Source organism: Neopsephotus bourkii, unplaced genomic scaffold, assembly GCF_033783945.1.
Source record: "Neopsephotus bourkii isolate Nb327-2 ecotype Australia unplaced genomic scaffold, CSIRO-AGI_Nbou_v1 NB_244, whole genome shotgun sequence".
Taxonomy (NCBI): domain Eukaryota; kingdom Metazoa; phylum Chordata; class Aves; order Psittaciformes; family Psittacidae; genus Neopsephotus; species Neopsephotus bourkii.
In genome coordinates this window covers 151972-177555 of record NW_026900754.1, presented here as the reverse complement: position 1 = coordinate 177555, position 25584 = coordinate 151972, and the positions used below count along the sequence as shown (strand labels likewise).

Below are 25584 nucleotides of genomic sequence, written 5' to 3'. Positions count from 1 at the left end.
TACAAGATCAAGCCTGTAAATGTGGTGTTTCCTCATGCCTGTGTAACAGCTGTGATTTTTTTGATGCAAACACCTAACGATCAGATGTGGGACAGGGCCTGGCATCCACAACCACTAAGAGACAGGGTACAAATACAAACTGGTCACACACCTAAAGCAGTGTTAGTTGCGATGCATTGGCATACTGGCAGGGGACCCAACCCCAAAGGTCACTGATTTCAGCTTTAACCAGACAACTTTTTTCCTCTTTACATTACTGATCCTCAGGCTGGAACACTAGTGGACGAGCAGGTTGGCCACAGGCAGGGACAGACAGCCATCCTGCATCATTTTGCAGTTCCTATGGGAGCGCAGGGCAATTGCGCAGAGGTTCACCCTTCCCTCAGCTAGTCCCTGCAGTGGGATCCTGGGGCACTTCAGCACTTCCCCTACAAGACCAGACCCTTTGGTAGGAAGCATGAGTGGGACATATGTTTTCTAGGGCACTCAGTTCTGAATGTTGATTCTGAGCTGAACCTGGGAGTGTGAGCAGACCTGGCAATGCTGTCAGGGTGCCAAGGGAGAGGAGAGGCTAATTTGCACTAAGTCACACCGTGTGTGCTTAGGCATGACAGGAGCTCATCAAATGCTCTGAGTACATGGGTATCTCTGCATGCGGTCATTGGGAGGCTGTCACAAATGGGAGCATCACTGTCACACCTGCACATGGTGCTATGATGAGTCACCTCCTTTCTCAAGGCCTTATAAACAAGAAATACGCTGCTGCTCTGAAACCCTTTCCCAGCCTTCTCTGAGCTGTTATACACTCCTCCAGCACCATTTACAACAGCTCCTGGCCCCTGTGATATTTGTCCTGGGAGCTGGGATGTGCCAGCATCAGCAGCTGTCTGTACAGACACTTCCCGAAGTCAGCCAGCACTGGTTCACAGGGGTAGATGCAAGCATGGTGGTTACATCCTACCAGCTCCTCCAGGAGCTCCTGCATTCCACTAGCTGGGACTTCAGCATTGCCACTTCCCAAAGAGGTATAAGCTAAACCACCCATGGGCACTATGCTGCATCTTACTGCTTACCACTGTGGGACACAGCCAGGGAGGGTGCTTGGCAGGAACTACCCTGTTCCAGTTGGAGGAGATTTGCACTGTGATGGAAAGTCACCCCATCACACAGCACACCCCTTGCCTCTGCACACAGCTGGTTGCAGCAGACAGTGGTCAGTGTAGGAGACTTGGTGAGCTTCTAGCTAAAAGCACTCCACGCACCCTTTTAACTGTATTTTAGGGTCACAAAGTGGCTGCTTCACACAACTGAAGGGGCAGGATGCTTCAGAATGAAAAGGTTGCCTAAATTGCTAGGCTCTGGCTCACATTACCAGCCCCAATGGATGCAGTAGAAATGGCTGGAGACTGAGCAGGGGTGAAACACAGCACCTATGAGCAGCACACACTGTCCTGATGCCCTACTCCATTTTGGGGGTGATATTCTACAGCTACCAGCATGCTGGACTCCTCACTGGAATCCCTCATTGGGCCACATCCCCTCCAGTTATGCATTGGCTAGTGCTGGTTTATGCTAGATCACTCACTAACCATCTGGGATTTGAACCTGGTGTCACCTGGCTCTCTGGGGTGACAGCACAGCTGTGTGCTATGGGATGCTCTGTGAAGGTTCACAGGGACAGGCAAAGGAAAGGTTTACAAGTGGTCAGCAATCAGTCTAAGCTCTCCTTGTCAGGAGGAGGAAGACCTGGGCACCAGCCAGTTCTCTGTGAGAGCCTGGACCAGGATGTTGCAGGAGGTGGTCACCGGTGGCAGTCCTGCAGGGCCTTGGTAAGCCAGGCTGGGAAGAAGAGGAGCTAGAGGGTTCCTCTGCCAGGTTCTGTCTTGGAGAAGTGAAAGCCACTGCAGAGCCAGGGACAGCGAGCTGTGCCGGAGGAGCTGGGGGGACAACGTGGCGTGAGCAGCTACAGGGCAGGGTGAGGAGGTCCAGGCTCTCCTAAACAGCAGCATCCGAGATCCTCCCGTTCAAAGACGTCTTTGGCTGGAGGCCGTTGTTCTGAGCATGCACCTCTGGCCTGGGCTGTGTCATCTGCTGCAAGCGCTGCCCGGGAATGAAGGAGAGAGCGTGTTAGCCAAGGGGACCGGAACAGTGGTGGGACACCCAGGGCATGGCAGCAGCTGAGCTGAGCATTGGGATCCTTCACCCCAAGCCTCAGAGGTGATCCTACTTAGAGGGCGAGGGGACGGTGCATGTGACAGGAGTTACTCCTCCAGCACCATTCAGCAACCCACTGAAAGCCTCTGCAAGTCACCTTTGCTTTGGTGCTGCACACAGTACAGCAGCTCCTCTGTTTATCTGAATTACAGACATTACTTGTAACACAGGCAAACTGTTACCAGGCACTACCAGCTGCAAGTAGGAGCAAGAGAAAGCTGCAATGTCACAGGCTCCTGAGCAGACCCACTTTCCCAGTTTCTGTAATTTTTCAGCTAGTGTTGATTATAAAGCAGAACTAAGTATTCACAGCAGGCTAACAAGGTTACTCTGTGCCACTGATGCAGATCAGACCAGTCCTTCTGCACAAACCTTTGCACTAGCAGCAGTTCCTGTCACCCTGAGCTGATCGAATGAAAATTGCAGAGCCAAGTAAACTGAAGCAAGAATGCAGGAAAACATGGAAGAGCAAGTAATTACTGGAGGTGTGGACTGAGCATCAGGAGCGATGAAGAAGGATGAATCACTTTTGCCTGTCAGGGAGAGACTGATGCTGTAAACTGCACAAGAGAAGGCAGAGGAGGATTGAGCCTGACCTGCATAGACATCACCAAGTCAGGAAGAAGCTCCTTCCAGCAAAGGGAAACAACCTTCTACTGTTCAATACCACGGAAGTGGCTGTTGCTAGGTGAAGTCCCTGAAATGTTCACTGAGCCTCTTCTGCCATTCATGGTCTTCCCCTTCGCCACACACACACATTCATGCTCAGCAGGATCAAAACGACTTGTAACCTTTCCTATCTGTCAAAACCACTTTGTTCAGCATTGGCATCTGATTTCCCTCCAGCTCTAGCTCTATTACAAACTAATCCAGGATCTGTGCATATAACAGGCGAAAAATTCTCTCTTTCTCTCTGACACCAACACACGCAAGCGCCTACTTTCTTACTGCTGCCATCTGCTGCTCACTCTTGGGTCTATGAAGAATGGGAAGGAGGTCTCAGTCTCCTGATGCGTATGGTGCTGTTAGAGAGAGGCTGCACACCAGTCATTCATGCTGCTGCCTGGTACAGATGATTTGTGTGAATCGTAGAATCATAGAGTCATAGAATGCTTTGGGTTGGAAAGGATCTCAGTATCATCTAGTTCCAAGCCCCCTGCCATGGGCAATGACCTACTATTGGAATTGCTGCTGGCCTTCTACCCAACATCACCAAAGTGACTTGACGTAACACCTTGGCTTGAGCCTTGCAGGAACACCAGTGCAGATCTCAACACCAATGGCAAGAACCTAAACTCAGCATCAGATGACATACCAGAAACTGGAAGCAGATCAGAGACACCAGCTCCTACATCAGAGCCCATCCAAATGGAGAGCTGGAGAAGGAAAAACTAAATCCACCTGCAGCTTGACCTCAGAGGCAGGTAGCCTGACGCTGACCTCAAATCAGCAAATCCAGCTAAAACATTTCTGACTTGCGCATTGCTCAAAATACAGCATCCATGAAGCAGACCCATGGGATTTACATGGCATCTGCTTGCTGTTGCAGCTGGGCTGGGAAAGACATAAATCAGCACCCCTGCAGTGACTTCTTATTCCTACAGCTTGCAGCAGACAGCACAAAGCCAGGGACTTCGTGCACAGTGCTCTCAAGACTGAATGTCAACATTGTAAATAAGATCTCAGCAGTAATTACTAGGTCTGACATACAGAGACTCGTGATTCACTGCTACATAAAACCCTGCTCAAATTATCTAAGCAAATGTTTTAAACAGGATCGGAGTTGCTGGTATTGTCCATCCTGCATGAAAGTCTTCCTTGCTTCTTAACCACCATTCACTGAGTGCTCCTAGCAAAGCACATGGCAAACTACCATCCGTGCATGTCTCTGTCCCTAGCAGGTCTTAGCCCTGAGATACTTCAAGCCCTCATGTTCCGGGGATGTTGATCTCTCCGATGGGAAGTGCCAAGTAACCATGCTCATAGCCAGGGATTGCCAGGAACTGGGATTCCCCTGGATTAAGAAACCTCAAGCATTTTCCCAGTCCCTTCCAGGGCTCCAGTCCCCCGCATCAAAGGGATATTCAGCAGAGGAGGGCTTCCTTTTTGTAATGGTGGCAATACAAAACTCAGTGAGGCACAATGGACCTAAGGATAGACTACCTGAAGGTCTACACACTTGGCCAGACATAGTAATGACATACTGCTCAACAGTGCTCCCAGCCATTTAGATATCAGTTAGTGCTCAGTAGTGCTAGTAAGTCCCCTTCAGCCAGCTGATGTTGCTGGAAGCCATTCTATGCACTGGGGCTGATGTGAGTCCTGGAGGAGTGGGTGTGCAGAGCTCCTGCAGCACCAACCTGAAGCACTCTGACAGCTTTGGCAGAGCAGAGCCTGCTTGGTTCTCTTTAAGGTTAGTTCAGTGGGGGGATTACTATAAGCAAAGAGTAGGAGAGGAGTGGTGAAGCTGCTCATACCTGCCGGAGGGTCCCTGTTGAGGTGAAGAAACAGTACAGCATGTATCCTGGAATCAGTATCATGGAGGACAGAGCCATAAGCCAACCAATGCCTTGTCCCCACACCGGATAGACATATTTTCCCAGTGTCAGAGGGGTCATTTCCACCACACTGAAGAAGAACACGCCCTGGGAAAAGAGTACCACCATTGCAGGTGAAGGTGTGCAAAACTGGGGTCCATCCATCCACTCTTTCCTTCACTGTCCTCTTAGCTCCCAACAGTCTCACAGCAATCCAGCAGCTCCTCCAACTAGTCTAGATGGTCTCAGCCCACCACCTGGTAATTTCATATAATTTCTTATTGTCCTATGTAAAAAGATGGAGTTGGAATACCCTGATTTCCTTCCTCACTAAACCACTTGGACTAGTTGTGCTCCCACACCATCTCCTAAGCACATTAACGGGATCCTCACAGCTGGTCTCAGGAACCTCCATCTTCTTATAATTGGCATTCTCACACCATTCCCTGGACTACTTGTGTTGAAAACGCAGGAACCAGCAAAGGCAGAATTGCTCTGCAGGCAGTTATGCTGCATTTGCTGCTAACTTTTGCTCTGGCAAGTCCACCAGTGGCTGAGGCAAGAGCTGGAGTAGCTGAGACTCATTAATAGCTTTTTTAAAACACTAAAACATTTGCCTATTTTTTGGCATCTCAGAAAGAAAAATGAAGAACTGATGGCCTTATTTAGAGTAAAGAAATCACCTAGAGCTTTTCATATGGTGATTTCCAGCAGGCAGAGTAAAAGAGGCTCCTTTTATTGGAGATGGGTATTACTTCACCTATCTCAATTCTGCCCAGGACCACCTTGCACCACACCTATACTGGGTTGAGAACAGTGTTTCCCCTACACTCCATCCAAACTAAGAGGCCCTTCTGGATCCAATCCTGCAGAAAGGCTGTCCCAGGTCTTACCAGGCAGACAACAGGAGTGAAGAAGGCCCAGCAGATCTTCCACCACATGCAAGGTTTGTAGCCAATCATTTCTTCAATGTTCCCATAAAACCTGTTCACACCTACAGGAAGAAATGAGCACTGAAAAAACATCTGTTCTCAGCACCACGGTCATCACCTCTTCTCATAACATGGCACAGGCTAGCCAAAGCAAGAGGGTGACGTGAGAAGCATTATCTAGAGGGGATGGGGTACAGAGACATAAAAGCAAATTCGTCCTAGCAGCTTGCGTGTTCCTGGTGTCCTCTTGAAGGACCAGAGGGCAGGATTCTAGGCATCTGCCAGTTTGTGCAGAGGTCTTTGTGGTGGTGAAGTGAGTTGACAGCCTTCTGATCCTGATTTGCTCGAGTTATCAACCTAAGCTATTTTCAGTTGCAAAGTTTTCATTGGCTTGGCTGTGGGAGGCTTCTGAAATAACTCACCATGTCCATGGAGAAAACAAAGGAACAATGTCTTTTGTGCTTACCATAACACCAAGAAATTGAGATGGTCTCAAAGAAGACAAGAAAGAGAAGACACATGCCACTAGCAGAGTAGTAATCAAACAGCTTGAAGACATAAATGCCACCCTGAGAAAACAAAACCAGGGTCAATGAGGTTAGTTATAGATTATGGATGACAATATCAGCTAACTGCTTGGATTGGTACTGTCTGCATCTGCTGGCTTTAATGTTCATTTCCTAGGACAGTAGAGATGGCGTTGCAATGTTTCCACCGCAGTGTGGTTCCCAGCAGCAAAACTGATGTGCTCTTGCAGACAATTAGCTGGCTTTTTCAGGCATGGCCAAAGGTTACAAGAAAAGCAGAGATTCACTAGGATGTCTTATTTCTCTCAGGTTTAGATGGATTAACTTAATTTAGTGTGCTCTGCCCTCCCAGGAGTTTTACCAAAGCCTGGCCTCATCATGAACCTACACTGATTCACCAAGGGTCTCCAGACCACTCAGCCCTAACCTCCACACGTGAATTTTAGCTTCAGCCCCAGAGGCTCAGGGCCTCAACAGACTGGTCTTCTTTATATTATCTTACCTCAGCTTGGGCTCTTCTGGCTTAAGCCACTATTGTAAATAGAAAAACCCATGCCAGACTGACACGATGGTGGCAAAAATTACAGAACCGTCCTAAGACACTTGCAATGTATTAATGTTGAGCAAGCCCATTTCTACAGCATTAGGATGGCTCCTAGGATGCTGTCACTTCTCCCAAAGCTTTTGGTGTTGCTGTGCTATGCCAAAGTGACTAGAAATGTGACAAGAGTGGAAGTATGAGCATGGCTAGCTGTACCTGGGTGATGTTGGAGAATCCAATGAGATAAGAGATGAAACAGACTACTGCAATGAAGACCTTCTTCCTGGCTCTCAGGAGATGAGGATACTCATCCATCAGGGCTGTAATGAATCCTTCCACAGTGCAGAACTACAGGAAAAAGTATACACCAAGGACATAAATATATAAATATCTTAGCTGGACATCACCCTCACCTACATTTAACTCCAGCATTGAGAACCAGCATTGCTTTAAGAGCTCCCTACAAACACTAGAAGAAAACGATGCATCTCTGCACAAAGTTGGCCTGAGCCATCTTCTGAAAATGCTTCTCTCCCTCCACTGAATACAGAGGGAGCTAAAAACACTGTGGTTAAATACCTATAATTGCCTGAGATAAATCTCTGCCTTTTTGCTCCCATGGAAAGCCTCTTCTTTCTTTCCCTGAACCTTCTAGGGCCACCCTACCACTGCCTTGCTCCTGCATGCTGCCAGGCTCTCTGTCACAGCTGTGTGTCTGTCTGCTGCTGGGACATGTGCAGGACCTTGCTTGCTCTTCCTTTTTCATGTGTACTGTTCTCAGCCTATTGCAACAGTGCTTGTGCTGTTCAATGATCTAAAATCATTAAGGAGCTGCATTACCCACGGCCCAGTCTCACATGCATGTGCATCATAATAGTCCTTAATAGTACACAGCCCTTCATACCACTTTTTCCAAGCACACTACATTAAATGCATGTAGCACATTAAAAGCCCATCCTCACAGCACATGGTCTTTCCAGAGCTAAAAACACCTGCATGGCTTGTGCAGTGCTATACCAGGCACAGCATATTAATAGTGTCTGCACCATAACACATAGAGACATCCCCATGAGCATAACCTTCAAATCAGTTTTCCTACTAGTTCTGCCCTATGGCATGTATGTATGTGAAGTGCATCCTTCCCTCCTACTTCTTGATGAATTGTGAGATTCACTTTTATATCTCACTCCCAGAAAACACTGGCAACGTACAGCTCTCAGAGAGCACATCCTGCCTCTAGCAAAAACCTTGTGAGGTTTATGAGGGCAGCAGGCTCCTGGCTCCCCTGGTCAGCCTGAGTAAAGGTACAAGCCAATGCAATGAAAACGAAAGAGGTGTCATTGCTCTTCAATGTCAGGGACATCCCTGTCCCTGCGACAGCACTCTAAAAAGTGCTGGCATTTTAAATTCAGCTTTAAGTAGGGAAACTAGGAGGAAAAAACCTAGAGTGGAAGGGGAGGTGCAGGTAAAGGTACACAGACTGAAAAGAGGAGCAGAGGGCTGCAAAGATGTAAGGGAGGAAAGTGGGGAGTCTGAGCCATGCCTATAACTCGTCATAGGTGGCGGAGGAACACCCTGGCTGCTGGGGCTGGCTTCCATGTGGGACAGGGCAAAGGAAAGGCAGATTTTTCTGCCCACGGCTGTATGTCCCCAGAGAGTCAAAGCTCAACAGCTTCAACTCAAGTTTTTAATGAGCTAAACCTTTTATGTCATGGACACAAGCGCTATTAAAGCATCTTTTGCCATTTGGGCATGGGTTAAGCTGCCTTTAAAGTCATTGACAGCAAGCTCCTCACCCCATCCTACCTGGCTCGCTGTCTGCAAGACTCAGGACTGAGCTGCCACCACAGTGTGAAGAGCCAGAGTGATCACAAAAGACACTGTTGAAAGCTATTCCTTCTACATGGATGCATGGCCAGGCACTGCTGGAGCCATGGGGCACCAGGCAACGCAGAGAGGTAAAAGGGTGCATAGTGTGGCCAGGGGTTGTCAGGGGCAGAGGGTGGGTGTGAGTGGTGTCCATCAGAGAAGAAAAGAAAAAGGTGCTCAGATAACAGGACAGATTAAAACTGACAGCCCTTTGGTGCAGAAGAGGGATCAAAGTCAGGGAAAGCACAGAAGGAATCAGAGGAAGATGGGTGTTGAGCAACAGGGTTAGAAAGTGAGTTGAAAACTCTTCCTCCTACCAAAATTAAGCTGCTATGTAATATATGAGGTGGGGGAGCAAATGGTGGTACACTGCTGCTTCTAGCCATAAAGCATGCAATGGCCTTCGTACTATTTACTGAAAATTGCCTCATGCTAGCCTCAAGCTTCAGAGGTGTTGCGGCCTGGAGGAGGCTCTTATATCCAACCCTGGGGACTGTGGCCTGGGGACATTGGGGTCCATTATTTCCCAACCTGCATAACCATCCTTAGGTGCTCGCAAGAGATTAAGTAGGCGCCTTCAATCTCTTTCCAGAAAGTTTTGTTTTTCTCACCATCTCCAGCCATGTACTTAGCAGATGTGGCTAATATATTTAGCGCATATTCTGTTCTTCCTCATGCCTCGCCCCATGATACCGTTTCTCTACTAAATATTCTATTCCCATTCAGAGCCTCTTTTGCTTTTTCCCCCTCTAGGGGATTAGTCATTACACAAGCTGCTGTGTCTGATAATGTGGGCTTAGGAGTCAATATAAATGCCATCTTGGTCTGAAGGGAAGTCTCTCTCCCAACCTCTTCCAGTATTGGGGGCCACACATAACACCCTGTCTGCACCCATAAGGGGGTTCAACCACAGCTAGCAAATGTGCAGCAGAGAGCCATGAGAGTGGGGCTTGCTGCTGGCAGCTGGAAAGCCTCATGAATAACCTGTGAGAGACGGCCTCACATGGGACAGACGCAGGCCTGCAGTCACAAGGCTTGCTGGCTCCCCTGGGGACAGAACGCCTGACCTGGAAACTGGTAGGTTAAAAGAAAGCATTAGCATGTTATGCAAGAAGGTCTAGACGCAAGAGAGCTAAAGCCCGGGTGGATCAGAGGCAGAGCGAACATTAAGGCACATGAGCAGCAAGTGGGGGCACAGGAGGGAGGTGCATATCTATCAATATAGGTCATTCATCCCGTTCAAGCAACTGCAGATGAGGCAGAGGTAGTTGTGCTACATCTGCAGAAAGCTTGCGATCAAAACAAATGGGCATACGTGAACCTACTCCCACCATAGTTAAGGGGGTGGGCCTTGTCCCTGCATTGCAAATGTAGATCTCAACCCTATCTTCCTTTGCTATTCTGTCTTCCAAGCATCTCTGCTGTAGAGATAGTGTCAAGGGACAGCTCTGCCCATCAGCCTTGGGGATGCAGGGTGCAAGAAATGCCCTATGTCCCTGCCGTGCATCATGGGCTGGGCTGCTGACCCAAATGAAAAATGGCTGCTCCCCATTTGCAAATGATATCTAATCAGCACATAGCAAAAACGTCTCTTTTGGTTTTGAACTAGATGCCTCAAAACACACGTGCGATTGTAGTAGCTGTTGTTGCAGCCTGTGCTATTTGTTTTATACACATAAGCTGCCATGCTGTTAATGGTGTGTTTTATTGAATTAGAGCTCCATCATGCAAACAGAAAGCTTCTTCACGTGTATTTATCTGTGCTTTTCTAAAAGCTTGTTTTCCTTTTGATGCCTCGTTCCCTCCCTGTCCCTCCTCCTCCTCCAGGCAGTGATATTCCCCATGTGATACCCCTCTGAGACTGGCGGTCAGAAGGGACCTAGAGAATTTCAAGTGGTATTTCAGAAGCAAATGCAGCACACGAATTCCACACAGTGCTTAGAGGGCTTATTGTCATGTCTCAAACTATTTAACAGGGCTGAGTGAATAATCCACTGAGAGCACTATTTAATTTTTTTTTTCTGCAAATGTAGCTTCTTTTGAATCATTTCCTTATATTTGGAATTATTTGCCAAAGAATGTCTGTGGTAATGCAGAGGTGAGCTTTATGATGTGTTGGTAGGAGTGTGCCATAACTGAAATCCAGATTTGGTTGATTAGATTTTCCTGGAAAGCAAATGTGACATTTTGGGAAAAGGTCTGAGTCTGATTAGAAAGTAGTCTTGGCTTTATGAGCACTACCTGTAATCCAAGAGGGCATCCATTTTGTACCAGTGGTTTGCAATGTAAGGAAAGAGCATGCCAGCACAGGGGAGGATGTGACAGACCAAGTATAGGCTTTTGAAGGACCCTTTGGTTTTGATGCACTCAGAAGGGAGCTATGCTGCAATTCACTGCTTCACTGGGTAGCCACTTTTGTGCTGAATTGTCAGAAAAAAAAAATTATCACTGCTTGTAAAAACACAGAGACCATGATTTCTTTTGCTCTGTGAGGGGCATGAGGGGGGCAGGAGACCTTTTGTTATATCCAGCTGCTTCACCGTCAAATATCTTGTAAGGCCTACCTGATGGCAAAGCAGTCAGGTACCCAGACTTTCCCAAAGCATGGCTCCTTCCTTCTGCCAGGACCTCCCCCTGCTCACCTACAAACCAGGCAAGGGTGCTTCAGCTCTGCTCAGGGGCGCTTTTATTGTCAATAATGCCAAAACACTGCATCAAACCACCATCCTCACACCATGGGAGAGACCTGATTCAAGCGTTGCATCACTGCCCTTCTCAGCATGACCTGTCAACACTGTACCAGAGCACTGGGTCTGGTTGGAGGCTGGTACCTTATGCAGAGATGCTTCTTCCAGCTCCTGGGAGTAAGAAGATGGAGACTTTCTACCCTAATCTATGGAAGTAAGCCAAAGTAATGACATTTTCTTGCTTCACCCCCCATTAGGGGATGGAGGAAATTGTGCCTTACAAGAACAAAGTGGTTATCACTTGAGATAAATCTTTTTCCTTTTTTCTTTGCTCCAAAATGTTTTGGCAGGGATAGTCTCCTGCTAGCCCCACTTAGAGCTTTTCAGCTCAGCTGCCAGAGTCACCCAGCAAGATGGGAACATGCTGTGCCTATGCAGTAGTGCTGGCACTTCACTGGGGTCAAAAACTGATCTGAATAGAGATAAGCTTTCCAAAGATTCTCCCCTCCTAAGGAAGTGGTGACTGTCTTATAAGGCTGGTTCTGCTGGGCTGGTCATTGCTCTTATTTTTAATTGGCAGCATGAAAAAGACTGGTGCGTTAGGTAGTAGTCAGATACCATCACACTTGCAGTATGTCTACATTAGGGACAAGCACAGAGGTGATGACCACACGGGAGAATTTGTTTCATGCAGCTACATCTCACCATGAAGAGTAAGAAAAGACGCTGCTCTGCACTGTCCCAAGATGCAGATGGGACATCACCATTGTATGTGAAGACATCTTTGCATGTTACCCCACTTCGTCCCTGCGTAGTCTCACCTGACTATCCAGACCCAACATCATCAGCATGGAGAAGAAGAGGATCGACCAGAGAGGGGACAGGGGCAGCTGTGTGACAACCTGCGGGTAGGCGAGGAAAGCCAGTCCAGGGCCTGCAGTAACGAAAAGAGGGATAAGCCCATGTTTATAAAGCATTTGATGGGAAGTCTGAGCTAAGGGGTGCACTTGAACAGGGAGAGTATGATCAGTCAAGAACTGCAGGTATTTAATACAGGAGTTAGAAACACCTGGCCCTTCACTCATGACACATCAACACAGTGGGGTGCACAGGGGTAGAATGGGAGAAATGCTTTGCCTTTTCTCTTCTTTCTTCTTTCTAGAACTGGATAAATGCTTTGCCTTTTCTCTTCCTGCAAGCAAGCAAGTCATCAAATCATTGCTTCCAAATTGAGCTGGAGCACTATGCTACAAAATAAACTGATATTCAGAGCTGGTTATAACTTTCCTGATGGTTTTGTTTTTTTCCATCACAAAGCAGAGTTTCTTGAGATAAAAGCTTTCTCAGGTAAGGCAGCAATTTCAAAATACGTTTTTCTGCAAAAAGGCAGTGTCCCATCTCGGGTAAGAAATTTTTCTGTGATTACAGTTTCAAAATTTTGCATGCAAAAGGAACTCCAAATGTTGATCACATCTACTGAAAACATAGCTATTCTCCATAGGGAGGTTTTAGAAAGCAAATGGCCGAAATATTTCGCTGCAGCAAAAGCAGATGAAACTTCAGCACTGAAAGGAGGAGATAATTAGAAGCAGGTGATATCCCCTGCAGCCAGAGTGTGGTGAACATCATCCACAGGTACCTGAGAACTTTCTTGCAGGGAGGGGATGCCAAGAGGGTTGCACACTTGGGTCCCAGAGCTTAGAAACATCCCATGTTCACTAACAAATTGCGCTCAGAGGTTGCTGTTACATCTGAACCTGGGTTTTTGCTTACCAGAGGAGGCCAGTTCTGAGATTGACTTCTTCGTGATGTGTGACATGAAGCCAACAATAGAGAAAATAACAAACCCAGCAAACACGCTTGTGGTAGAGTTTATACAGCAGACAATGATGGAGTCTCTGGAAAAGAGAAAGAATGGAAAGAAACCACCTGCAGGTCCCTATCAAGAAGCCAGGAAGGAAGACCAAGGCCTTCCAAGAGCAGTTCTTCTGCCTTGGAGAGGTAGCATGGGTGACACGTTACATATCCTGCAGGCAGAGAAGCCCCACTGTGGTGATAACAGTGTGCCCCTTAAGCTCCATGTTGCCAACGAGGGGATGCTGGAGATCAGGCACCCCGAAATCACCATGCCCCCCTGCCTCACCCATGAGCCATGCAGGAAGCTGGTAAAAGACAACAGACCTGTAGACGTTGTTGTGGAAAGTGTTATAGCTCCCCAGAGCGATCAAAGACCCCAACCCCAGGCCGTAAGAGAAGAAGATCTGTGTGGCTGCATCCATCCAGACCTGTGGAGAAGGAGCCAAGAGAGGAGTGCAGCAGGAGTGACTCCATGCTGCAGGCACATGTCCTGCAGCACCTTGGTGCAGGGCTAGCGAGGGAAATGCCACAGGAGCCACCTTGAAACCTGTAGCTATGTTATGCCAACCAGGATTTTCTAACACGGAGTCTCTTGTCCAAACAACTGCAGAGGACAGCTTGCAAAGCTGGTCCCACTGCCCTAAGCTCTTAAAGCCTAGAAGGCACAAGAACAGGGGGCAGACTGTTCCCTTCTTAATGGCAGAGTATTTGAACAACTCTTCTGGTCTTGAGAGCCCCATTTCCAGGATTAGAGCCAATGGAACTGGCAGTACAGTTACCATGGGTGTCCTGCAAGAGGGATCACTGGAACCCTTTGGAAATGATGGGTGTCCAGTTGTCCCCACTCATGACTGGTGTCTCTGGAGCCACAAGAGTACCACTAATGCAAAAGGCAGAGTCTGTGTCCTGAAAAACTTTGCCTTTGCAAGCCATCATGCTCTTCCTGGGTCCCCTCTGTGCTTCCACTGCCCAAGGCAACGTCACTGGCCACCGCTCACCATTTAAGCCCTTCCAAGAAAATTGCTGCTGTGTACTGCTGTGCTGTGCTGCTTCTGAGGCCCCCATGCCAGTGTACAGCATCATCCTTTCCCTGGGACCACCAGATCAAGCCCAAGTCACCAGCCCGGGGACAGTCAGGGGAATGAAGCATTCCCAGCCCAGAGGGGAGTTTCCTTTATTGGGGAAATAAAGGAAACTACCCCCCACCCCGTCCTATGGATAACACTGCTTAAGTACAACAGAGCTGCTACACAGATTGCCATCCACAAAGGGCCTCCCCTCCAGCTTTGCTCAGTCTGTGAGGGTCATGACTGCTTGAACAGGGAACTATTCCAGGGGTTTTTTAATACTTAATATTGAAATGCCCAAGGAAGACTAATGCAGAGACCCCCAGGAGGCAAGAGGGTACAAACCTCAGAGTCAGACAGCTTTCTGAAGTCGGGTGTGAGGTAGAAGAGGATCCCCTCCTTGGCTCCTGGCAGTGTGACTCCCCGGAAGAAGAGGATGAAAAGCATGAAGTAGGGGTAGGTGGCTGAGAAATACACCACCTGCAAGAGACACCACAGGAGAGAAGCCGTCAGCTCACCACTGCCCAGGAGGTTTTCTGCCCATGGTGGCATTGCATTCGGTGTGTCCCCTGTGAGGGGGAAAGGGTGCCCACACACAGCCACTTCTGGCAACGTGTTTTGTGTCTCCGGCTCCCATGTTAGTGATGTTTCTGGCTGTTTGAGGTTTCTCCCTGCCAATGACACACAAGGACACACTGATCACAAAAGTACCAGGCTAAAGTCTGGATGAATTGCCCAAAGACAAGGGAATTGCACAGGGATAAATTTAGTTCACAGAAGTAATCCCTTTAAGTCATCACATCCTTACTGCAGAGCTAAAGCATGTTTCTCTAGTCCAATGCATCAAGTAATGCGAGTCTTGACTCCACTGCTTTCTTTTCAGCACTGTTTCAGGGATTCATAGGTACATGCTACCCCTCATCACAGGGCCTGTACAGGCAACTGCCGGGGCTTTGCTGTGGCTGTGTAGCTAAAACCTATTTGAGAACCACCGGGGAAGTTAACAGCTCAGGTGACCTATGCCTGAAGTGCTTCTTTCTGATCTCTCCTCTAGATTATTCCTCTCATAATATTGTCCTGCTACACCACACTGTGCTCTGAATAATACGTCTCAGCATCTCAGCATCACTGTTTCACTAAACTAAGCAATTACCTTTCTACTGCATTAGCCTGAAATGCTATACAGTGAATAACAACATGCTTCTGATCTGAAGGTCTACCATCAATACCTAAAGGGCAGCAGGAAGATTTTCAAAGGAGGTGATGAGTTTTATTTCCATCAGCAGCATTTTAAGAGACCGTGATTTTCAAAAGGGGAAGCTGAGAAAAGGCCTTGGTCTCTCAAAGGGCTGTCCCAAGGTGGGAAGTGTAAGTAATCTCTGAAAATCTCTTCCCAAATCTCTTCCCAAAGTGACTGAGGGTTCAGACCTATGACTTCACAGGGAAGAGTTATTTTCTATGCTGAGAATGAAAATTACCATAAACAAGGTAGCAATTTTTACCACTGTGAAAGGTAAATGTCAGGTATTTAATAGCATCTACGGCAATTCTGCCTCAGAACACCATATACTGAGTTATAGGCACTTAGACAAATTTGAGCCCAGAAGGACATTTCTATAGTACAGCACTGAGAGGCAGCACTGAGACACCTTACCTTGCCTGTCCACTCCACGCCCTTCCAGATGGAGAAGTAGACCATTAGCCATGCCAGGGCCAGTGTGCCGGCCAGGGGCCAGCGGATGTTGCCGGGCTCCCCCAAGCCTCCAGACATCTGGTGCATGTTCCTCCTAGGGATGGGAGAAGTTGGGTTAAGGGGAAGTCCGTCCCCTGGGGACAGAGATCCCGGAGGTGGCTGGAGAGTGAAGGGCCAGTTGCGGACAAGCACAGGAGACCGTAAACCCCTAACAGAACATTGTGGTGGGGTAAAGGAAGTAGAAGAGAGGCGGGGAGGCTGTTATTCTCTTTACCCATCTGACCTGTGGCTGCAAAGTGCACCCCACGTCCACCCTGGCCAATGGTCAGCTCTGATGCCCTCCTGCCAAGGCTGCCCAAGGAAAGGTGCCAGCAGGCACAGCCACAGCCCCAGCAAGCAGGCGAGATGACCACGGCGATGGGGAGAAACCTGGTGTAGGCAGGCTGAGGACGTACTCCCAGAACTCGGTGACAGCGCTGGTGAGGTTGGTGGTGTCGCCCAGGGAGTAGTTAGAGAAGCAGCGATCGGTGTTCCAGGCATTCCCGCAGCTCTGCCACGGCAGGTCCTGCACCGGCACAAGGAGAGCAGGGTTAACATTAATGTGACATCTCCCAAGGGTAGCAGCAAGAAGCAAGATTTGGCTTCTTTCAGACTGAAACCCCATTTATTCTTGCAAAGAGGATGGGCATCTCCTCTGGATGGGCAGGAGCCTTGTAGCCAAAATAATGATAAATTGTGACACGGCTTTTCCAGGAAACAGTATCACGATGTGATTATGGGAATGCAATAGCTCTAATAAAATGTTAGCAATTCCCTGGACAGAAAGCCATTTCCAATTAACTGTTGGTAATTAATAGCTACTAATTAAAATAGCTACTGGGGGATATTGTGTTTGTAGTCATTACAGCTTTAGGCTAGCTTCACTCAACAAGTGGTTGGAATTTACTTCACAAAGAATAAACACTGATTTATTTCTTATCTCTCATTTATACCAAGCTTCAATGCTTAAAAAGCAATGTAGCATTGAGAATGGGAGCTAACAGTTTGTCTACATGAATAAACTACTGTAACATAAGCCCAGGAGTAAATTTAAAGCATAGTAGCTATTTCATGCAATCCCTGCCCTGATTGTAAGCATCACAAAGGGATTCCTGGGAGATGTTTACACAGTAGGTAACAGTGTGACAGCAGCACACTGCTACAGATTTAATACAATCAGCTCTGGCACTGCACACAATGAGACTACAGTATCAGGGCCTGTCTGAGCAGGCAGGACAACCCACCCATGCCATGTAGTGCCACAGCCAAGGCAACCCAACAGGAGCAGTGATCTGATTTCCTGAGTGTAGTGCGTGTAGATAAATGCAGAATGGCTATTCTGGATGATTTCCCTCTGCAGAAAAGTCCTCAGGCTCCAGTTCAACAAAGCTTTAAGAATTCCTATTGATCCATGGGCACAAACCCCTTTAGAAATACTGTCTGTGTTTTAAGTGCTTTGTGGCATCAGTGCCTTTAAGTGCTGCCTTCACCTGCCATCTAAATCAGTTCACTTTAGCAGATGATACCTCCTAAGGTGCATGCTGGCTTGGCAGAAGAAGGGCTATGGAAGATACAGGCAGGGAAACCCCAATGGTCACTCAGGTTGTTTGCACCCACCCAGTGATTTTATTTTGGACTTGCTGCTTGCACTCAAGCAGATGCAATGAGTCAAGCAGCACTGACAGCAGCCCTTCAACCAAGCAGTTTGCAGAGACTCTTGTAAGTCTGCACATCTCTTATAAGGAGGGGAGGCAGGGGAAGCTTTTGTTGCTGCTCCATTTCCTCTGAATTTCAGGACAGGAACTGTGGAAAGCAAGCTGGGCTCCTATTCAGGTTCAAAACACTCCCAGTCAAATTTAGAAGGGGCAGGGGACAGGCATCAGTGTAACTTTGTTGTTGGTACCTTTTGGGAATCTGGAGTTATCTCTGGTAAAAGAAAAGGTCGAAGGAGGTGATCCTGCCCCTTTGCTCTCGTGAGACCTCACTTGGAGTATTGTGTGCAGTTCTGGTGTCCTCAACATAAAAAGGACATGGATCTGTTGGAACAAGTCCAGAGTTGGGCCACGAGGATGATCAGGGGACTGGAGCACCTCCCGTATGAAGACAGGCTGAGAAAGTTGGGGCTGTTCAGCCTAGAGAAGGGAAGGCTGCGTGGAGACCTCATAGCAGCCTTCCAGTATCTGAAGGGGGCCTATAGGGATGCTGGGGATGGACTCTTCATTAGGGACTGTAGTGACAGGACAAGGGGTAATGGGTTAAAACTTAAACAGGGGAAGTTTAGATTGGATATAAGGAAGAAGTTCTTTGCTGTGAGGGTGGTGAGGCACTGGAACAGGTTGTCCAGGCAGGTTGTGAATGCTCCATCCCTGGCGGTGTCCAAGGCCAGGTTGAACAGACCCTGGGTGACATGGTTAGTGTGAGGTGTCCCTGCTCATGGCAGGGGGGTTGGAACTAGATTATCTTAAGGTCCTTTACAACCCTAACTATTCTATGATTCTATTCTATGATTCTAAAAGTTCTTGAGTCACACATCTGGAGCTGCCTGTGCTGATATGAGCACTGTCACCAGCCAGGTCTGACATCTGAATGTACCAAAGCCTCATCCAAAGTTACAACCTTCCCAGGGTGTAACTTAGGATGGGTTCCTTTGTGGTAGACATCTGTCCATTTAGGAATCCCCTGAGGGTGCACCTAATAATCCGTGACCAACAATTCTGTTCTCGACCCAGGAGCCTACAGTGGGTATTGGTGGGAGAAGCACAGCTGGGAACACCAAACAGACTATTTTACCAAAAGTCTTGACAGGCGCTTGAAATCAAACAAAAATTGGAACTGGATGTAGAGCATTCAGAACAGCGTTTCAGGTTTATATCTAAATGAAATGAGAAAAGATCTCATTTGAACCATAGGGTTGATATCTTTAAGGTTGCAGGTTGCTCAGAGAGTTAAGTTGAGGGAGATCTTGTCAGCTGCTGGGCTGAAATAAATAATTCAGCCACCAAGAAGTTTTGTGATTCTAACCTTATACGGCAGAAGACCCTGCAATAGAGGAGTCCGCTATAAGCATCAATGCCAAAGCTTATGCTAAGGGACACTCACAAGCAGATGTTTAAATGCTTTCTGAATCTTTGTCCTAGCAAAAAAATCCTTGGGATTTCATTTGTCAAGGGAAGTGTGAGGACTAACTGAGCTCATGAGTAAGTCCTGGGTAATAAGAACATGTGACAAAACCAGTTGTGGAAATGTGTAGCTCTCAGATTCACACAGCTCTAGAAATACAGCAGAGATGCAGTTTTAAAGATTGACGTAAGTAGGAACAGCTCCCAGAGAGGGGATGAGGCCATCCCCTTCAGAGGAATATCATCTCCAGAGGACAAGCATCAGTGCCGATCAGCACAACAGCCTCCAGAGCTGAGGAACCTCAGAGCTGATGAACCTCTTCAGGAAGGGCACAGCAGGGTGCTGAGAAAGGCTCATTGCACAAACTACAAGCAGGTAATGCGTGTTTTGTGGCACAAACAACTCACTTCCCATAAAGCAGGGACTAAAAACCCAAACCACACTCAGTGCTGTGCTGCAGACATGTCTGTGACCTACCGCAGTGAAAGAGTTGAAGAGATAGTAGAGAGCCCAGGCAATGATGACAATGTAGTAGATGTTCAGCCAGAAGGAGAGAACCATAGCTGCCAGTCCCACTCCTGCGAATGAAGGCAGAGAGCAGCATCATGCAAGATCTATGGTACCCATTTGAGCTCGTGGGCGTCATAGCTAATTTTGTGGCAATGCCAGAAAAAGCAAATCAGCTCATCAACACAGCATGTGTTAGGGTTGCACTGTGAGCTGGTCAGCAAGAGGGGCTCATTCTCTCAGTCTCTCATCCACCTGTATCCACTGGTTGTTATCTTACAGTATGCTGCAGGTACTCTGGGGACAGAGCTCCATGAAAACAGGATATGGACACTTCCCTGGCAGAAGTGATTTTTTTCCCACGTAAAAGGCATTTTCAAATCACCACTAGTTTCCAGAATGTAGTTACTCCATACATGGCAAGAGGTTCATGTTCCCTGTGTACAGCTTTCCCATGCAGTTAAAGTAAGCCTCCATAGGGAGTGTTGGGTCAGGTCTTCTGCAGCCAGAGCCCCAACATTGCAATCCTGCTGCTCATGAAATGCCTTCTTACCACACAAGATTGCTTGAACAGAACACAGTGATGTTAGCGATTACAGACATCCAGGTGAAGGATAGCTTAGTGAAGACAGAGGGAAAAACCTCCCCTCACCTGCACCCAATCCCAGTCCCCAGGGATTTGCTGATTTGCTTCACAAAAGAGTAGTTATGTGCCATCACCTTCCCCAACTGACAGTACAGTACCTTTAAACATGGGCGCTAACTTCCAGACTCCCAATCCACCGACAGAGGTATACTGGCCCAAAGCAGTTTCTAGCAGGAAGAGAGGAATCCCAGCAAACACCAAAGTCAGGAAATAGGGGATGAGGAAGGCCCCTGAAAGAAACAGCAACGTTACCAGGCGGCTACCCCTTTTGTCATGAAGCATATACCTCCAGCTGCAGTTTCTTGCTCTGCAGCACCCAGGTGATGAGGAGCAGACTTGCCTGGAGGTGACAGCTTACAACTGGAGTTGGCGTGTTCAGTGAGTCTCCCCATGAAATCACAGCTGTGTTTTCCTGATCTGTTCCTATCACTATGGATATATAAGTATCAATCATATATATGCATCAATCATATATATGCATATACTAGCATCACTAGCTTTGTGATGCCAGTCTCACTTTGTTGTTAGATACTTAGGCAATCCTAAACCCAATCTGACAACAAACCCAAACGCTTGGGCACTGACACTGATAACTTCTTGTTGGCATCTTCTGTCTTACCTGCAGCAGCTCCCAGTTCTTTAGCTTGTGTTAAAAGGGCACAGGAATATCTGGCAATGGCCACTACTTTCTTTGTTTACAGATGTTTTAGTCTCTTAAGGAAACTGTGGCTGTGACTGTATTTGCTCTGTACACCTCCCCAGCCTTGTTCTAGGTTTTACCCTTTAAGTTCCTGGCAAAAATACTGTTTTTCTCTATGGGCCCCATGGAAATCATCTCATCACTAAAAATCAGTTAATGCAGCCATTTACTAGAGGTATTACTTGCACTCCATTATTAGAAGAGCAAATAGAATATGAGAGCCTCGCCATGTGATCTGAAGGCTGTACATGTCCAGATCATCCCGACTTCTAGGGCTTGGGACAAAACTCATTTCCCAGCTTCCTCATGCATGTGCTGGAGCATGCCATCATTCCTGAGAAGGACAAACTCTTGGCTGCGGAGAGAGGAGATGCTGTGCAGAAGCAGCTGGCTGTGCTTGGGCCAGCACTGGTTTCTGCACTAGCCAGGGGGCTGAGCTGTCAGCCTGAGTTTTCTTCTCCAGATACTAGTGGTAAAGCAAGCACGGAGCCAGCAAGCACAGCCACTCCAGAGCACTGCAGCCCAACTTGCAGCTGGCAGAGCCAGGCTCCAGCAGCTGCTCTCCGTGGGCTGGGAAGCAGTGGGGCACAGCCAGGGATGCTGGCTCAGGGGACACCCAGCTGGGGACGCTTGCCTGCCAAGCAGGGAGCTGAGCCCAGCTGGGAGAGGCAGGTGCCAGCAGCCGGCGAGGGGATGCATGGGAGGCAGCATGCAAGAGGAGCTAGCTGGCAGCGGGTGGCGGGGAGAAAACATGCTGTGGGCCAGCAGCTCGATGACCATGAGCCCAGATCACAAGCTGGCATGGAAACGCAGGCTGTCGGCTTCACCAGCAGCCTGGCGTGGAGGAGCGAACAGCTTTGGGCATCACTGCCTGCTCAGCATCCTCCCCTTGCTAGCTGCCACAGCCTGAAAGGTCCAGCCTCCTAGGAGCCCTGCAGGTCTGCTCCGAGGACACAGATGCTGCCTCACTACTGCTGTACCTCATTGTAGAGTTTGGAGATAAGGATTATCAGCAGTCACAGTGCTTGCTCACTTCTGGGCAAGCAGCTAATGAAAACTGGCCACAGACCTGATGATCCTGTATTTCTCATCTACAGCAAGCCAGGAAGGTTCGTAGGTGGGAGATTCTATTAGACTGTTGAGAAAAGGAAAAAACAAACTTTTGGACCCAGGTCATTTATCCTGGCTTGACAAAAATCCTCTGGAATAAGGGAAAATCTAAAACCAGCCTTGAACTGAAGGGAATGACACTGCCACTCTGGAGGGTCAGGTCCCTGAGGAGGCACGGATAGCATCCCTGGGTGCCATAAAGCCAAAGGGGAAATCAGTTTTGAAATGTATACCTAAAGGTTGCATGCCTATGCCTAAATCCTTGGCACAGAGAGAAAGGGATGGTCTTTAACCTCCAGCCCTGGATGGGCTGCGGAAAGGTCTGGTTCAGTTCCTGGGCCTGCTACAAGTGACTGTGTGACCTTGGGAGAGTTCAAACTTGTCTCCAGAGCGATGGTGCTGGTCCTGCCTGCCCGGGACACCAGCTCTTGGAAGCAGGGGAAAGATCGCACAGCACCTGGCCCTGACTGTGCAGCCCCAAATCCGCCTGCAGTCTCCAGCTCCTGATGCACAGCAGTGCAAAGAATAACAATTAATCGCCAAAACTGCAAACGCTGCCCACAGATCAAAAGTTGAGCATTACAAGCTGTTACATGCCATTGCTTGGAGTCTCGTTGTGTAAATGAGAAATGCATGATGTTTATTAAAAGAAACATCCTTTTCTCAAGTTATTCAAGCTCAGGATCACACAGACAATTTTTAGTACCTTCTGAGATGCATTTAGAGTCAATTTAGACGGGTAGAATCCTGTTGACATCAGAAGGACTGCGTGAAATTAACAATCGGTGTAGAGCTGGAGTATTAGTCATAGCTAGGCACATTGAGCAGTGTGCAGGGCCAGAAGGGAGCCCAGGCATCACTTTGGGTAAAGCCTGCTCCCACAGCAGATGGGCCTCACGCCGCTGGGCTGCCGTATACACCCTGGCTGAATATCCCCTAATTACGTGCCCGATCACAATGCTGAGCAAATCACCCGTGAGCCGATACAATGTGACAGTGGTAAGCGAGACGGCAATATTTCCATTCAGTTCAATTTGCCTGTGCGTAATGGAAGCAGCCCACACGACCGCGCTCTGAGCAGCGCACATGCAGCACGCTAAAATTAGGCTCCCACCCACAGTCTGCTCTGCTCCGCTCCGGAGGCAGAGCCAAGACGGTGCCCACCCGATCGCGAATCAGATGCCGTGCGACCCTTCCTCGCTGCGCCGCATCGGCTCCCGGTGACGCGTTCATGCGTCAGCTCTCCCGCCTGTCTCCGGCATCAGCAGCCTCCACTCGCTGCTCATTATTGCCGGCTATGGGAACAGTCATGCCTGCGAACAGCCAGACCGGATAGGGGTGAATGGAACGAGCTGTACAGGCTGACACGAATGGCACGAACCAGCAGACAAGGAAGGGGTTTTGAGAGGACACAGACACCAATTGCCACGTTTCTTCTGCCCTGTGTTTTTGCTTGGAGCTGGCTGATCCCTCTGTATGCCCGCAGCTCACCCTGTGTGCCACTGCTAATGCTAATAATAGTGCTCCACACCTCCACAGCACCCTCTGTCCTAGGATCTCAGCTGACTTTATATGTAGGACTGGTTTTAGCTTCAAAACACCCCTCATCTTATTGCAGATCTTGTCACCACCACCTCTGTGTGTGAGGAGACAGAGCCACAGGCAGCACAGATTGGGTGCATTTGAGATGGCACAGCAATCACAGGGCAGAGGCTGAGCTAAAAAACAGTGCTTGGCTTAGCTGTGGGGCTAATGTTGTATGAGGAAGGCTATTGCAGTCAGGTGCCAGAGTGTGCCTAGATAAAAATGGCAGAACTGCACCATAGCTCTGGCAAGGGTGGCACAGGCTCCCCTAGGTAGGCCTGGCTAATTCCCATAAACCTCACCCTGCTCGGCTGCACACTCGTGCCTCTGCATGAAACGATACTGAATTAATCAAAATGGATAAGTCTGTCCAGTCTCCTGCTGGGACTCACTCCACGTGCTTCAAAGAAAGGGTCAAGATCCCCCTAAATGCCATGGAGCTGCATGGACAGAACACTGCAGGGAGCTAGACCACGCTCCTCTTTCCCAGCATGGGAAGAGAAGGGCATCCTGTACCACCTACAGCAGAGATGGGCTGGCGATATGAGGAGAAGTCATGAGAGCAAAGACAAAGTGGGTTTTGAAAAGGGAATTCAAGGCAAAAGGAGAAGAAAAATGACATGGAGAAGCAGTGTGAGAAGAGACTCTCAAAGGGGAGCTGAGGCACAAGAATGTGTCTTCAGACTCCATCCAAGACAAGCAGAAAGCCTGTAGCTGGGGAGGGAGTTGATCTCTCAGGTCTCTTGACTTCTAGCTCAGCACCGTTTCCCCATCTGCCTGCCTTTCTCTAGCCTTGCAATGGCTTGGCAAAGTCCCAGCTGGGAGCTGATAAGGGAAGGATGAAGTGGCACAATAATAAAAAGAATGGAAAAGCTGGTGTTAGCTGTCCACAGAGGAAGGCACTGCTACCAGCTGCATCACAGCTACTGCAAGTCCTTTGCCAGTTGCTGCCTTCTCTTGTGGCTTCTGTTTTCCAAACATTAGGATTAAGATGGAGACAATAATTGTGACCCTTCTCACAGCGCTAGTAGTAAGTCAAAGCTTATTTCCTTCCACAGATGATGACACTCATGTTCTGCGTACGTGTACATATGTATGCATGCGTGTGTATACATCTATACTGCCCTGCTATGGTCCATGTAAAGCTTCTAATCAAAACTCCTCAGAGATGTGACCCAAACTCAGACACAAAACGGTTACCCCTTAAGAATACTCTAGATGGAGGAGAAGCCCACTATGAACAGATATAACTTGATTTCCCTGGGAATGCCCCAGCATCCAGCTGGGTGCCTGTGTGAATTTATGTTTATCTTTGTAAATAAATGAGGTCCCAGACACTTGCTACTGTAGCCCTGCAAACTCGGACTGCAAAAGATTCACAAAACTCTAACTTCTTGTTCCTTTGGGCTGCTTCTTCCCAACCTGCACTTGCTAGTAATCTCACCGACTATGGGAACTGCTCTGCTGACAGCTTAATAACTCACATCATGAGGGAGAGCTCTCATCCAGGTGACCAGCCCCTTGCCCAGACCTACACCAAACAGAAGCCTGTTCAGAGGACAAGACTGCTCAGGGATGAGCACAATGCTGTGCGTTACTCTCACCTCCTCCGTTCTTGCCGCAGAGATAGGGGAAGCGCCAGACGTTGCCCAGCCCAATAGCATAACCCACGCAGGACAGCAAGAAATCAAATCTTCCCTTCCAGGAACCTCTGTCTGGGATTTCCTTCTTCTTCTTGGTGCTCACAGCGTCAGGGGTGATGGGCTCTGACTCCTCCAGGGCCGCCTGCTTCACCTCGGAGGGAGAGCTGAGCTCCACGGAGGTGTTGTCCATCTTGCCCATCGTGACTCAGATGTATGGGCACTCTTGTTCTGGGGATGGATGAGCAGGAAGGGCAGCCTCCACCCTGGGCAAGCACAAATGGAATGGGAAGTGCTGGGCAAAGCTCCTGATG

The 25584-nt window shown here is 48.4% G+C and overlaps 1 protein-coding gene across 1 annotated transcript; it reads right to left on the bottom strand.

The window, feature by feature from the left end:
* Positions 1-88: 88 nt before the first annotated feature.
* On the bottom strand, positions 89-25573 carry LOC133208143 (sodium- and chloride-dependent GABA transporter 1-like). The gene is made up of 14 exons (XM_061345802.1): positions 25235-25573; positions 20335-20466; positions 19561-19661; positions 16380-16489; positions 15886-16018; positions 14577-14711; positions 13489-13592; positions 13081-13205; positions 12129-12241; positions 6968-7099; positions 6150-6252; positions 5645-5745; positions 4692-4859; positions 89-2100 (listed from the first exon to the last, which is right to left on the bottom strand). Exons 1-14 carry the CDS (start codon positions 25470-25472, stop codon positions 1996-1998), a joined length of 1800 nt encoding a protein of 599 aa, XP_061201786.1. The 5' UTR covers positions 25473-25573; the 3' UTR covers positions 89-1995.
* Between the last annotated feature and the right edge of the window lie 11 nt (positions 25574-25584).

Bases quoted from the DNA above. Each gene is read 5' to 3' on its own strand.
- LOC133208143 (XM_061345802.1), bottom strand. From the start codon at position 25,472: ATGGGCAAGATGGACAACACCTCCGTGGAGCTCAGCTCTCCCTCCGAG. The intron at 16,019-16,379 runs GTACGTCCTCAG...TCCCATCCCTAG, and splicing joins GCTGTCACCGAGTTCTGGGA to GAGGAACATGCACCAGATGT. The intron at 6,253-6,967 runs GTACAGCTAGCC...TTGTTTTCTCAG, and splicing joins GATTCTCCAACATCACCCAG to GGTGGCATTTATGTCTTCAA.